Source organism: Danio aesculapii, chromosome 8 (genome assembly GCF_903798145.1).
Source record: "Danio aesculapii chromosome 8, fDanAes4.1, whole genome shotgun sequence".
Classification (NCBI taxonomy): domain Eukaryota; kingdom Metazoa; phylum Chordata; class Actinopteri; order Cypriniformes; family Danionidae; genus Danio; species Danio aesculapii.
In genome coordinates this window covers 20,017,560-20,031,272 of record NC_079442.1, presented here as the reverse complement: position 1 = coordinate 20,031,272, position 13,713 = coordinate 20,017,560, and the positions used below count along the sequence as shown (strand labels likewise).

The 13,713-nt window shown below is 35.7% G+C and overlaps 1 protein-coding gene across 1 annotated transcript in view; it reads right to left on the bottom strand.

The window, feature by feature from the left end:
- The window catches only part of si:ch211-158d24.2 (multiple epidermal growth factor-like domains protein 9), an 81,243-nt gene that overhangs the window by 15,271 nt on the left and 52,259 nt on the right, over window positions 1-13,713 (bottom strand). Inside the window, exon 4 of the mRNA XM_056463393.1 lies at window positions 12,824-12,973. Within this exon, the coding sequence (XP_056319368.1) occupies window positions 12,824-12,973 (150 nt within the window). The remainder of the gene's footprint in view (window positions 1-12,823; window positions 12,974-13,713) is intronic.

Sequence of the window (13,713 nt, the reverse complement as noted above, 5' to 3'; positions counted from 1 at the left end):
TTCAGCTTAGACCCTTTATTAATCCGGGGTCGCTACACAGCGGAATGAACCGCCAATTTATCCAGCACATGTTTTACACCACGGATGCCCTTCCAGCAGCAACCCATCTCTGGGAAACATCCATACACACTCACTCACACTCATACACTAAGGACAATTTAGCCTACCCAATTCACCTGTACCACATGGCATGTCTTTATATATATATATATATATATATATATATATATATATATATATATATATATATATATATATATATATATATATATATATATATATATATATATATATATAGGGCTTGACATAAACTTTTTTGATCACCAGCCACTGTGGTTAGTAGATTTCCAACATTATTAGCCATTCCCCATTTTCACTAGCCACAATTTTGTTGTTGGAAAAAATATTGTATATGCATAAGATTTGACTTTGACATACTAAAAGTACTTGATTTAGACTTTGTGTTATTTCCACATGCCTCCTTATTCGTTTCACTTTTTGTGTTTTATGTATAAGCTTGCCCAATGTGCATGAGCAAATAGGTTGTGGTTACAAAGTCTCGCATTGCAATTCGTTTTTATTTCACATGGCTTTTCATAGCTCAAGATTAAGGATTTACCAAAAGGAATTTATTATAATTATAATAATTAATTATTTCTTAGCCACAAAATTTAAATAATGAGGCAAAACAACCGAAATATAGCTGTATACATGCACTTTTTAATTCAACAAAACTTTTATTTAAAAAAAAAAAAGACATTTAAAAAGAATTATTGTCATGTATCTAAAACAATGCTCTGTAATCTGTCCTGGCTAAACCCTGAGGAAAACTACAATTTAAAAATTATTTACAACCTGTCAAAGTGGCTAGTGGGAGCGACTGTCAAACCAGCCACAGCTGAAATGTTCCCGCATTTGGCAGGTTGGCGGGTGTTAATGTCAAGCCCTGAATATATATATATATATATATATATATATATATATATATATATATATATATATATATATATATATATATATATATATATATATATATATATATATATACATATATACACAGTTGAAGTCAGAATTATTGGCCCCCCCCTTTGATTTTTTTTTTCTTCTTTTTTTAAATATTTCTCAAATTATGTTTAACAGAGCAAGGAAATTTTCACAGTATGTCTGATAATATTTTTTCTTCTGGAGAAAGTCTTATTTGTTTTATTTCGGCTAGAATAAAAGCAGTTTTTAATTTTTTAAACACCATTTCAATATCAAAATTATAAGCCCCTTTAAGGTAATTTTTTTTTCGATAGTCTACAGAACAAACCATTGTTATACAATAACTTGCCAAATTACCCTAACCTAATTAACCTAGTTAACCTAATTAACCTAGTGAAGCCTTTAAATGTCACTTTAAGCTGTATAGAAGTGTCTTGAAAAATATCTAGTCAAATAATATTTATATTATTGGGGAAAAAAATAAACGGGGGCTAATAATTCAGGGGGGCTAATAATTCTGATTTTAACTGTATATATAATAAAATATTGTTGTAATATATAAACATTATATATATAAACATTAGTGTAATATATAACAAATACAATAATGGTATAATGGTACAGCCATAACATCAGATGGTAACACTGTGCTACTTATGTTTACTATGGATGGCACGTTTTTATTTTTTGAATTTACATGATTTACATGAATTTACACTTCAAATACCATGGTATTACCATAGTAACACATCCAAAACCATCTATTGTAATGTATTTTCAGTAGAAAATATAGGAGCCGATATTTAAATTCTTTAAAGAGTGTTTATCTCTTACATACACAACTAAAATTTTATAATAGGAACATGCACACACACACACACACACACACACGCACACACACACACACACACACACACACACACACACACACACACACTTAGCAGGATGTGTGAACGACTGCCCTGGATTAACATCCTGACCTGCCTGACTAATGCAGCAATCACTGTGTGACCTTCAACCTTCTGCTATCATACTTCATATCTGTAAAATCAATGATTTTCACGCACACTATATCTCTCTCTTTCCCTCACAGACACACACAAACTCGCTGCGTACAAACAAGACAGTGCAAAAAAGGCAGTAGTGCAGATATAAATATAAATTATAATACGGAGAAAACACAGAGATAAAGAAAATAAAATAAAAAATTAAAAAATAGATGAATAAAAATAAAAATATATTAATAAAAATAGATGAATAAAAATAAAAATAGATGAATAAAAATAAAAATAGATGAATAAAAATAAAAATAGGTTAATAAAAAAATATATTAATAAAAATAAAAATAGATTAATAAAAAATAAAAATAGATGAATTAAAAAAATAGATTAATAAAAAATAAAAATAGATGAATAAAAATATATATATATTAATAAAAATAAAAATAGATTAATAAAAAATAAAAATAGATGAATTAAAAAAATAGATTAATAAAAAAATAAAAATAGATGAATTAAAAAAATAGATTAATAAAAAATAAAAATAGATGAATAAAAATAAAAAAATGGATTAATGGTAACATATTAAACAGGATAAACGTAATGACAGTGATATCAAAAGTTTACCAAAATTCTCTACAGAAATAGCAAAAAACGTCCGCAGATTCCATCCCTAGTCATAGGTTATTCCTCCTATACCACTTTCAATCAGCTTATAAAGAAACCCTTGGTGCCAAATTGAGTCGAATGCTTCATTAAAGTCAATAAAGCATGCTAGATTTTTACATTTATTTTGGACAGTGTGTTTTTCAATTAGCGAATGCAGTGTATAAATGTGGTCAGATGTGCGATATTTTGATAGAAATCCAATTTGACTGCTGCTTAAGACATTACGTGTCGTGATGAAGTGATGAAGATTCAACTACAGAATAACTTTCCCAGGTTGCTGCTCACACAAATCCTTCAGTAATTATTGCGGTCAAATTTATCTCCATTTTTAAAGATGAGTGTTATCGATCCTTGATTCTAGAGATCAGGGAAGTGACCAACGCTCAGGACTAGATTAAATAATTTTATCATGGCTGTTTGAAAGTAAGGGTTGGTTAGTTTTATCATTTCCTTTAATATTCCGTCAGGTTCAGATGCTTTTTTTAAGTTTAAGAGATTTAATTTTGTCTTTAAGTTCCATTATAGTGATGGGAAAGTCTAATGGGTTTTGATTATCTTTGATAACGTTGTAGTGTTCTAGTGTTGCCAGTTTGTTTTTTGCTTTTTTGTTATTTGATTTTGTCTCCAGTTTGTGTCTGTTTCTACTTACTGAATAGTGTTTGGAATTGGGTTTCCCATATTTCTGAATTTTGAATGGGTAGTTCTTCATGATCATTTTTGATCAAGTTTTTCCAGTTGTCCCAGAATTGATTCGAGTTACTTGAGTTCTCTATTGTTGCCAGTTGTTTTTGGGTGTATTGTGCCTTTTTGGTTGTGAGTGTTTGTTTGTATTGTTTTAGTGTTTCACAGTAAAGAAGCCGAATCTCTGCATTATTTGGGTCTCTGTGTTTCTGATTTGAGAGGTTTCTGAGGTGTTTGCTAATTTGATAGACATTCTTGGTCAAACCAATTTTTGTCATTTTTGGGTAGATTATTTTGTCTGGTTTTACTTTTAATGTTGACTGTTTAGCTGTACTTTCGAATATATTGTTTGTCCTTTACTGCCATATTAACTCCTTGTTTGGTGTGGGCATATGCGTTAACCAGGAAGTTATCTAGGAGTTCTGGGGTTTTTGGCTGTTTACTGCATTCTGGTAGTCTTCTGCACTGTTCTCAGCCCATCTGTATGGTTTTCTGATGTTATATAGTTTATTGGGCTGTGCAAGGGGTTTGTTATTGTCTTTTTGAGGTATAAAGTACCTCTCTCTCTCTCTCTCTCTCTCTCTCTCTCTCTCTCTCTCTCTCTCTCTCTCTCTCTCTCTCTCTCTATCTCTATCTTTCACTCACACACACACAGCTGCACAGCTGTTTGAGTAGTCATCGTGACACTGCTGATCTGTTTTTCTCAATGGCCGCTGTTGCCAAGGCAGATCCAGATCTCTCGTCACTCTGGCCGTCCTGCCACACACTGCGACACACAGATCTGTGAGAGGGCAATCAGAGAGATGGACACACGCTGCCGCCAGTGACAGAAGGAAGAGGCCAGAAGGCGGAGGAATTCGGCTCTCCTCCCATTCCTGTGATCAAGTCTCCAGCCGGGCCTGTGCCAGCATCATGCATAGGCTACAGGGAGAGAGAGAGAGAGTGATTCCAGCAGACAAGGCTTCACCGCTATTCCACAGCCATATCACCCTGCAGCCCATAACTGGTTACTCATTGAGGCTAAGCAGGGCTGAGCCTGGTCAGTAGCTAGATGGGAGACCACGTGGGAAACCTATTGCTGTTGAAACTGGTGTTAGTGAGGCCTGCAGGGGCGCTCGACCTGTGGTCTGTGTGAGTCCTAATGCCCCAGTATAAAATAAAGGTAAAATCTACGCATGCTTTATTGACTTTAATGAAGCATTCGACTCAATTTGGCACCAAGGGTTACTTTATAAGCTGATTGAAAGTGGTATAGGAGGAAAAACCTATGACTAGGGATGGAATCTGCGGACGTTTTTGGCTATTTCTGTAGAGAATTTTGGTAAACTTTTGATATCACTGTCATTACCTTTATCCTATTTAATATGTTACCATTAATCAATTTTTTATTTTTTTTATCTATTTTTATTTTTATTAATCTATATTTGTTTTTTATTAATCTATTTTTATTTTTATTCATCTATTTTTATTCATCTATTTTTATTTTTATTCATCTATGTTTGTTTTTTATTAATCTATTTTTTATTTTTATTCATCTATTTTTATTTTTATTCATCTATTTTTACATTTTTATTCATCTATTTTTATTTTTATTCATCTATTTTTATTTTTATTCATCTATGTTTGTTTTTTATTAATCTATTTTTTATTTTTATTCATCTATTTTTATTTTTATTCATCTATTTTTACATTTTTATTCATCTATTTTTATTTTTATTCATCTATTTTTATTTTTATTCATCTATTTTTATTTTTATTCATCTATTTTTACATTTTTATTCATCTATTTTTATTTTTATTCATCTATTTTTATTTTTATTCATCTATTTTTACATTTTTATTCATCTATTTTTATTCATCTATTTTTATTTTTATTCATCTATTTTTACATTTTTTATTTTATTTTCTTTATTTCTGTGTTTTCTCTGTATTATAATTTATATTTATATCTGCACTACTGCCCTTTTTGCACTGTCTTGTTGGTACGCAGCGAGTTTGTGTGTGTCTGTTAGGGAAAGAGAGAGATATAGTGTGTGTGTTGTGTGTGAAAATCATTGATTTTACAGATATGAAGTATGATAGCAGAAGGTTGAAGGTCACACAGTGATTGCTGCATTAGTCAGGCAGGTCAGGATGTTAATCCAGGGCAGTCGTTCAGATTTTTTACCATTTTTTTAAAGGGGTGGTCCACTACGTTATCATATATAAAATTTTAGTTGATGAATAATGTAGCTGTGTAAACATAAACAACATCTCTGAATGTAAGACGTTCAAAGCAAAGGGAGGCTTTGGCTTTTACAGAGTTAGCTTAGCAAAGCCTAATGCAAACAAAGTTTGGGGACCACAGAGAGTCAGGGTCTCTGGTTAACGTCTCATCCTAAAGACAGCACTCACTGACATTATAGTGTCCTCTTCACTATACTGGGGCATTATTCATCAACTAAAATTTTATATATGATACCGTAGTGGACCACCCCTTTAAAAAATGGTAAAAAATCTGATGTCTTTCCAATGAGACGTTAAACTGATATCCTGACTCTCTGTGGTCATTAAGAATGCATGGCACTTCTTGTAAAAAGTAGGGGTGTAACCCCAGTGTCCTGGCCAAAGTCCCTCAATCGACCCTTACGATCATGGCCTCCCAATCATCCCCATCCACCGAATTGGCTCTATTCACTGTCTCTTCACTCCACCAATAGCTGATGTGTGGTGAGCGCACTGGCGCCGTTGTCCTGTGGCTGCCGTCACATCATCCAAGTGGATGCTGCACACTGGTGGTGGTGTGGAAAGACAAACGCCCCTTATGATTGTGAAGCACTTTGGGTGTGTAGCCATACACAATAAATGCGCTATATAAATACACATAACTTTACATTACTGTTATTTTTTAACACATCTATATTTATGTGGTGGCACAGAGTTAGACTTCTTTCTTGACTTCACGCAGAAACAGCAAAATGTGCGACATGACATCCCTTTGTTGCAGAGACGCTATTGGTTAAATGCTGGTAAAGTAGAACGCGGAAGCAGCTTGAAGCAAAAAGCTTCAGAGAGTATGTCTGCGGTCTGGAGGTATTGTAATGTTGGCATTGTAAACTTGATGTAAACTTAGGATTGCCTGTCGGGTATTTTAAGTTGAGTCCACTTTTGAGTCTAAAAGTGAAGAATTGATGTTATTTATTACTTGATTGTTCAAGCTACCTCACAGTTAAATGTTAAAATAAGGTGAATAAAAAATAATAATAAAAAAAGCAACATCCTGGATCTGTTTCTTCGCTCTTCTTTATTTTTTTTTTACGTATTATAGAACTATCGATGACTTAATTATATCTGAGATAGAGGAATTTACATTTATTTTAATGTTTATTAGGAGTTTTAAAATAAAAGGCCAACGGTAAATGATGTATACAAATAATATATAACATTTACAGCTCTATTTGTTCATATTTCTATAAATTCATATTTTATAACAGAAAATTCTGAAAATTAAGATCCTGTCAGTCATAAAGTATAGTTTACTGCTCAACAACTCATTTTATCATAGTAAAATAACACAAAAATCAAACATTGATGCTACAATCTCCTCCTGAAGTTTAGACGGTCTGCTTAGAGAAGCTGTCAATCACAACTGTTCTGTTAATCGCAACTGTCAAGTTTTTATAGCATTAAATTACTGGCTAAAAACATACTCTTTACAAAAATGAACATCTTAACCTATATCAGCGTGATAACCAGTGCCTTCATTGACGAAAACCATCTTTCAGGACATTTTATTGCAAGTGTTTATTGCAAATTTTGTTATTTGGGCTCAATTCTCGTTCATTAACATGGCGAGGTTTATGACTTGTACTGCAGCCAGCCCCCAGGGGGCGATCTAATGGCCGGGACCTTCACTCAAACGGTAGCGTGAGGCACACTTGGTAGAAAATTCCAACATTCTAAAAGATATAATAAATAATCTGATGGGTGTTTTGAGCTGAAACTTTACAGACACATTCTGTAGACACAAAAGACTTATCTTACATCTTAAAAAAGGTGTAAAATAGATGCCCTTTAAGAGATCTCTTTATTTATTAGTAAAGGTTTGTCTCAGCAACCTTGTATACAGATTTTCAGAGAAATGTTTACTGCTATTTTAGGAGAACTCTCGGTGGCAAAATAAAATGTTTTGTGAACACAGGTCCTGATTTTTAACCATTAAGCCCATCAACAATATCTGAATTTAAACTAGCAATGCCTTTATCCATAAAAGATGAGAGGCGCAGCTGCAGGCCTGAAAACACACACACGATAACAGTAATCACTGCTCTTCTGCTTCATCTCCCTCATTTACCACTCGCTTGCCTATATAAGATAACAAAATAAACACTTCACATCCATATATCTACAGTATTTGTTTGCTATGTATTAAGCAGCACAATGTACAATGTGAGAATCATTATCAGTGTAAATATAATGACCCGCTGACTGTACATTATGCCTTACATATTTGACCTATCAACATATCAACAACACAGAGTACACTTATATAAGAGTTCTGAACTTTCAGTGCCCCCTCTCTGTCTCTCTATCTCTCTCGCTCATTGACTTTCCTCCTGAGGCTCCACTGACCATAAATGTAAAGTGACAACCAAATCCACATCACGCTCACTGTTGCTGTGCAATCGCATCCAATGGAAAGGAAGCTGCGATGGAAACAAAGTCCATGATTGGCTCTTTGGTAACGTCAAATGTTTCTGCTATGATCAAGATTTAAACCTAGATTGCTCATAAATTAATTGAGAAACAAACAACTTCCTCCTTCTCACTGATGCTCACTCATTTATCCTTATGTAGGCACAAGTCAAGGGTTACTTGCAACAACAATCAAGTCACTTACATAATGAACCATTGCCCTATATTCCTTTGCCTTGTATCTTGCTCTCTCGTTGGTTGTAAGTCTGTGACTCCACCCCCTGAATTTCCTTTTGGCTTTAAAGAAAAAGTTGAACCCAAAAATGAAATTTACTTACCTCATAATTTACTCACCCTCAAGCTATTATGTGTATATGACTTTCTTCTGTCAGACGAACACATTTTTGGACTAGTTTTACATTTTATCCTGGCTCTTTCATGCTAAATAACGGTATTAGACAGTGGTCCTTTTGTTTATGCTTCCACAAGTGCATAAATCTGTCATAAAACTAATCCATACACTGCCAGGGGGTTAACTTCTCACTTGAAATTCTAATTGCTCAATATCTTGTCTCTCATTGGCTGTAGGTCAATGACTCCTCCATCGAACTTCTCCTTGCCCTCTTTCTTGCTCTCTTGTTGGCTGTACATTTGTGAGTGCTCCCCTGAACTTCTCTGAGTGTGTGTTCACGCTTTAGAAATGTAAATGTAAAAGCCTGCAACCATTAGCCAAAAAAGTGTAACAGCTAATGCTAATAAGGCCAACACAGTGTCACTTGGAAAATGTGCCCAGGGATTCATTTCTGAGAACCAAGAACTAGCGCCTCAGGGTACAAAATGGCTGCCGTTTGTATTGAAAACGAATGCTCTGGAGTGGTACCGCTTACCTCCATATGGATGGATATTTCAACATGACTGGTTTGATCAGTAGTTCACCACAAATGGTGCCAGATGGCTCGAGTCCGGCGAAGGACGGTTTGTTACGTCCTGTGATTTGTTTACTCAGTTTCTATATCGCAGTGTTTTCTTTTCTTCTGTTTCCTCTTTGTTTGTTTTTTCGTTTGTTTGCAGATTGCTACCACCTGTTTCAAATCTGCGCGGCTAATTGTCCACGCTATATATAATCTGGCTGCAGCGGACAAGAAGCCAAGAGAGAGGGAAGACGGCACGTCTAAGTTGATCTGCTCCAGTCCCAGACAAAGGGGCTTGTGACTTGTGCGCTACCTTTGCTAATATTGTGAATTAGTTTATGTACGGTATGAGTAAGGTGTCGGATGTCCTTTATTAATTAAAACCGTTTTCTCCTGTTTTGGTGGGTAGGGAGGAAGGCAATTTGTATTTTTCTCTCTTTCAGGAATTTTTATTTTGTTAGGAAAGTTAGCTTGAATTTAAATTAGTTCTTGTTTTTGTTTGTTATTTTTGGACTTTGTATTATGCTGACGATGGGAGACGCGGTGGTGCAGTGGGTAGCACGATCAAAGCACGGTCCTCTGCTGGGTCAGTTGGCATTTCTGTGTGGAGTTTACATGTTCTCCCCGTGTTCGCTTGGGTTTCCTCCGGGTGCTCAGGTTTTCCCCACAGTCCAAAGACATATGGTATAGGAGAATTGGGTATGCTAAAATTGAATGTAGTGTATGTGTGTGAATGAGTGTGTATGGATGTGTCCCAGTGATGGGTTGCAGCTGGAAGGGCATCCGTTGTGTAAAACATATGCTGGATATGTTAGCGGTTCATTCTGCTGTGGCGACCCCAGATTTATAAAGGGACTAGGCCGAAAATGAATGAATGAATGATTGCCTGACGGTGATAAAAAATTTTATCAAGAATGTGTTGTTATCTGATAATTCTGGGTCTGGAGACAGTTAACTTAAAATACTCTCTCCTCTTTCTTAAATGTTAACGTTCTTATTTATTTTTAACCCCTAGATTTTTGTAGGAATGTTACAGGTATCAAAAACAAGGTAAAACTAATCACACCCCCCAAGAAGAGCAATGTGATACCGTGCTAGAAGCACATAGCCACAATGGCTTTTCTTAGAGCATACTCACACTATGCTATCCGAACCGTGCCCAGGCCGGTTTGAGAAGTGTGAGGGCTCTGAATCAGGCTCAGGCACAGTTCAGTTGGCCGGCCCTGGCCCAGTTGGAAGAGGTGTGCCAAAGCGCGGTTCACTTGGGCTTTGGCGCAGTATGCTTGTCGTGTGAGTGCAAAGCGTGCCGAAGCCCGAGACTGAAGAGGAGACACGACTTTTAAGGGACTGTTTCACATGTGTTTATTAATCATTCATACAGTTCAATGAACGCAAACTGCCATAGTTTATTAAAGACGCAAACCTCTCACTGCAAACCTCCTAATTCCTGCAGCAAGAGGACTTTTTGATTGTTTGTGAGCATCAAAAGTGGCTGATCTGTTCGGCAAAATATTTTACTGCGTGTCACTGCATGCCAAACGATTAAAACGATATAAAGAAATCTCCACTGTGCTGAGCGAGAGCGCTTACTGAACAGCACATCATCGATAACGTAAGCATGCTTAGGCCCGAATGTAGTGAGAGTTCAAGGCACAGTACATAGTGTGAGCACGCCCTAATACACAACGACAAACCAACTGGCCTCTCTCATAGACGTGAACCAGAAGGATGTTGAGATAGCCAGAAATGTACACAGAGGCTTCTGGTGAATTTACAAGAAAAGAAAACGTGCCCTAGTAATTGTCAAACACGCACACGGCATCCTCTAGTGGATTTGTGAAATCAAAAACTGCCAGAAAATGTAGTCCAGGGTACATATTTTTTTTTGGTTTTCAAAAATGTATCCCTGGGCACATATTTGGGAAGGGAGAAGTAGACCAGAGGCTATTATGCAATTGTCATATGAAACACCATGCAGCCAAAGTAACTGTTACTGTTACACTTAATCTGACTCTCTCACCTCTTTCTTTCTTTCTTGACCCCTTGGCCCCATGTCATGCTCTCTGGTTGGTTGTAAGTCTTTGATTCCTCCCCCTGAATTTTCTTTGCACTCTGTTGCGCTCTCATTGGTTGTGGGTTTATAACTCTTTCTTTAAACTTGCCCTGTATCTTGCTCTCTCTAAACACATCTCACACTGCCGTATTTAGCCACAGACAGGTCCAGATTTAATAATATTAATATTTTACAGTAATCAGTGACATGTTAGGTCTTCTCTAAGAGATTTGAGAGATTTGCCTCCATGTTAAGGCATTTGATGACAAGTTCCACTAAACTGTCTGCAAGTGAAAATTAAGAGCAAAGACAGTACAGTGTGTACCAGACAAGTTACATTTTGCAACAATTAGTTGACTTTCACCTGAAAGAGAACAGTAAAAGGGTAACACTTTATTTAATGGTCCATTTGAGTATTAGTAGACTGTCTGCTTAATATCTGCTGATACTGCTCCTTCAACAGACATTTTACTGACTATAAAAAAAACTTTGCAAGTACATGTCAACTTACACTAACCCTAACCTACAGCCTACTTATAAACTAATGAGATTTAGTTGGCATGTACATGCAATGTAACTTACATTAAATTCAACAAACGGACCATCAAAATAAAGTCTGACCGTTAAAAGACCTGAAAGCACTTACAGGAGTAGCAGATATAAAGTATGAAGTGGAATTTAGCATTTCATGATATTCATACTCTATTTGCTGTAATTAAGTTGATTTGATGTACTGTTCCATATAGTCCTAACATGTATTTTTTCTTCTAATACTTCTACGTTGAATAAATGGTTTTTATTCTATTCATGAAAAGATCCTGAAATAAATGTATCATGGTTTCCTCAAAATATAACTCATAACATTACACAAAATATAACTGCACTAAAAATATGAATGACCATTATTAATGATTGAACACCAATAATAATTGTTAATAGTTGTGCACCAAACCAGCTAATTACAATGATTTCTTAAGGTTTGTGTGGCACTAAAGACAAAAGTCATTTTGCTGAAATTTAATTAATTTATTCATATTAAAACCATATTTCAATAGAAAATGGCCATTTAAATAGTAATATTTAACAATAATATTGTTGTACCATATATTCATTCATTCATTCATTCATTCATTCATTTTCTTTTCGGCTTAGTCCCTTTATTAATCAGGGGTTGCCACAGCGGAATGAACCGCCAACTTATCCAGCATATTTTTACGCAGCGGATGCCCTTCCAGCCGCAACCCATCACTGGGAAACATCCATACACACTCATTCACACTCATACACTACGGCACACTCGACACTCATACTAAATATGTTGTTTGTATAAAAAATGTACCCTTCCATTGAAGAAAGAAAAACTATAGTTATCACTGAAACAACTTGTAGAGAAAAAAATTAATTATTAATAAACAAATGACTGAAAATAAGCTACTGAAAATCAGATATTGCTTTCAAATGTTGGTTCAACAGAAGCTAACAAACTAATGAAACTGGCCTGGACAAAACTGAAGGGTACCAAAAATATCAAAAATAGCCTTATTGAATAGAAATATGCAGCATACAAATCAACAAAAAATATTCCTAGATTTAATCAAAATATTCCAGTCCTCTTGTCCATGATCCATCCATGCATATTGTTCAAAGAAAATACAGTAAATGTTTGTTCTCACATCTTCCAACAAAACCACTTTCCATTCCTTGAATTTTACATAATTTGTAATAATAATAATAATAATAATAATAATAATAATAATAAATACATAATTTGCAGAGACTTTCAGGACGTGCTGTACTGAAGCCAGAATCTGAACCCTGAACTCTGTCAGCGTGTCAGAGAGCATCAAACTCACCAAGATGGCAGATGCCGCTGGAGGTCTCAGAGGAGCACGGACACGGCAGACAGACGTCCGCTGACCCTTCGCCGCCACGCCGATAAAAACTGGGCAGACACTCTTCACAGTTGTGACCCTGAGTGTTGTCCTGACAGTCCAAACAGACACCTGAGGGAGAGAAAAACAATCAACTGAATAACTGATTATTAGTTATATATTGCAGACAAAAAATGAGACGTCCGGCTAACTATGAGTCTTATGTATGTAAGGTAAGGACTAGTTTAGCATGCAAGACTTCAAAAGCTGCTTCTGAAACAAAGAATTCTGGCTTTTGAGAGAAGAGCCTATTATTAAGGTTTGATGAGTACTCTTAAAGTGTGTACTCTTAAATGTGCATTAAGTAATTGGCTGGTTTTAAATGGCAGCCTCAGGAAGATGACAGTGTTTCAAACATTGCTGTACTGTATATCTCCAGGGTTTTCAGAGCACTGTGGATATACTAGGTCCGTGGAGTAGAGCTGAAATTCTTTGCCTGAACCCGAAGGAACTCGACGGGACCCGACGGGTTCGGGTGGGTTCGGGCCTAATTTCGATCATTTTAGACAGGGTCGGGAAGGCTCGGGCTTGCGCTCTGGCTTGTGCGGTAAATGAAGAGTCATGTGATGCATCAAAATAGCACGAGAAAGTGATCAAATCATTTGTTACAACATTAAATTTAGGGAATCAAATGATGTCGGAGAAGTCAAAAAGAGCTAATTTTGTGGAGTGGGAAATGTACAGCAAGCTGACAGGGAAAATGACGAGGTCACTCACTACATTAAAACCGCTGTCACGGAAACTTAAATGGATGTTCTTGGCTGGTGGAAGATGAACAAACAATCCTACCTAAAACTATGCATCCCAGCCAG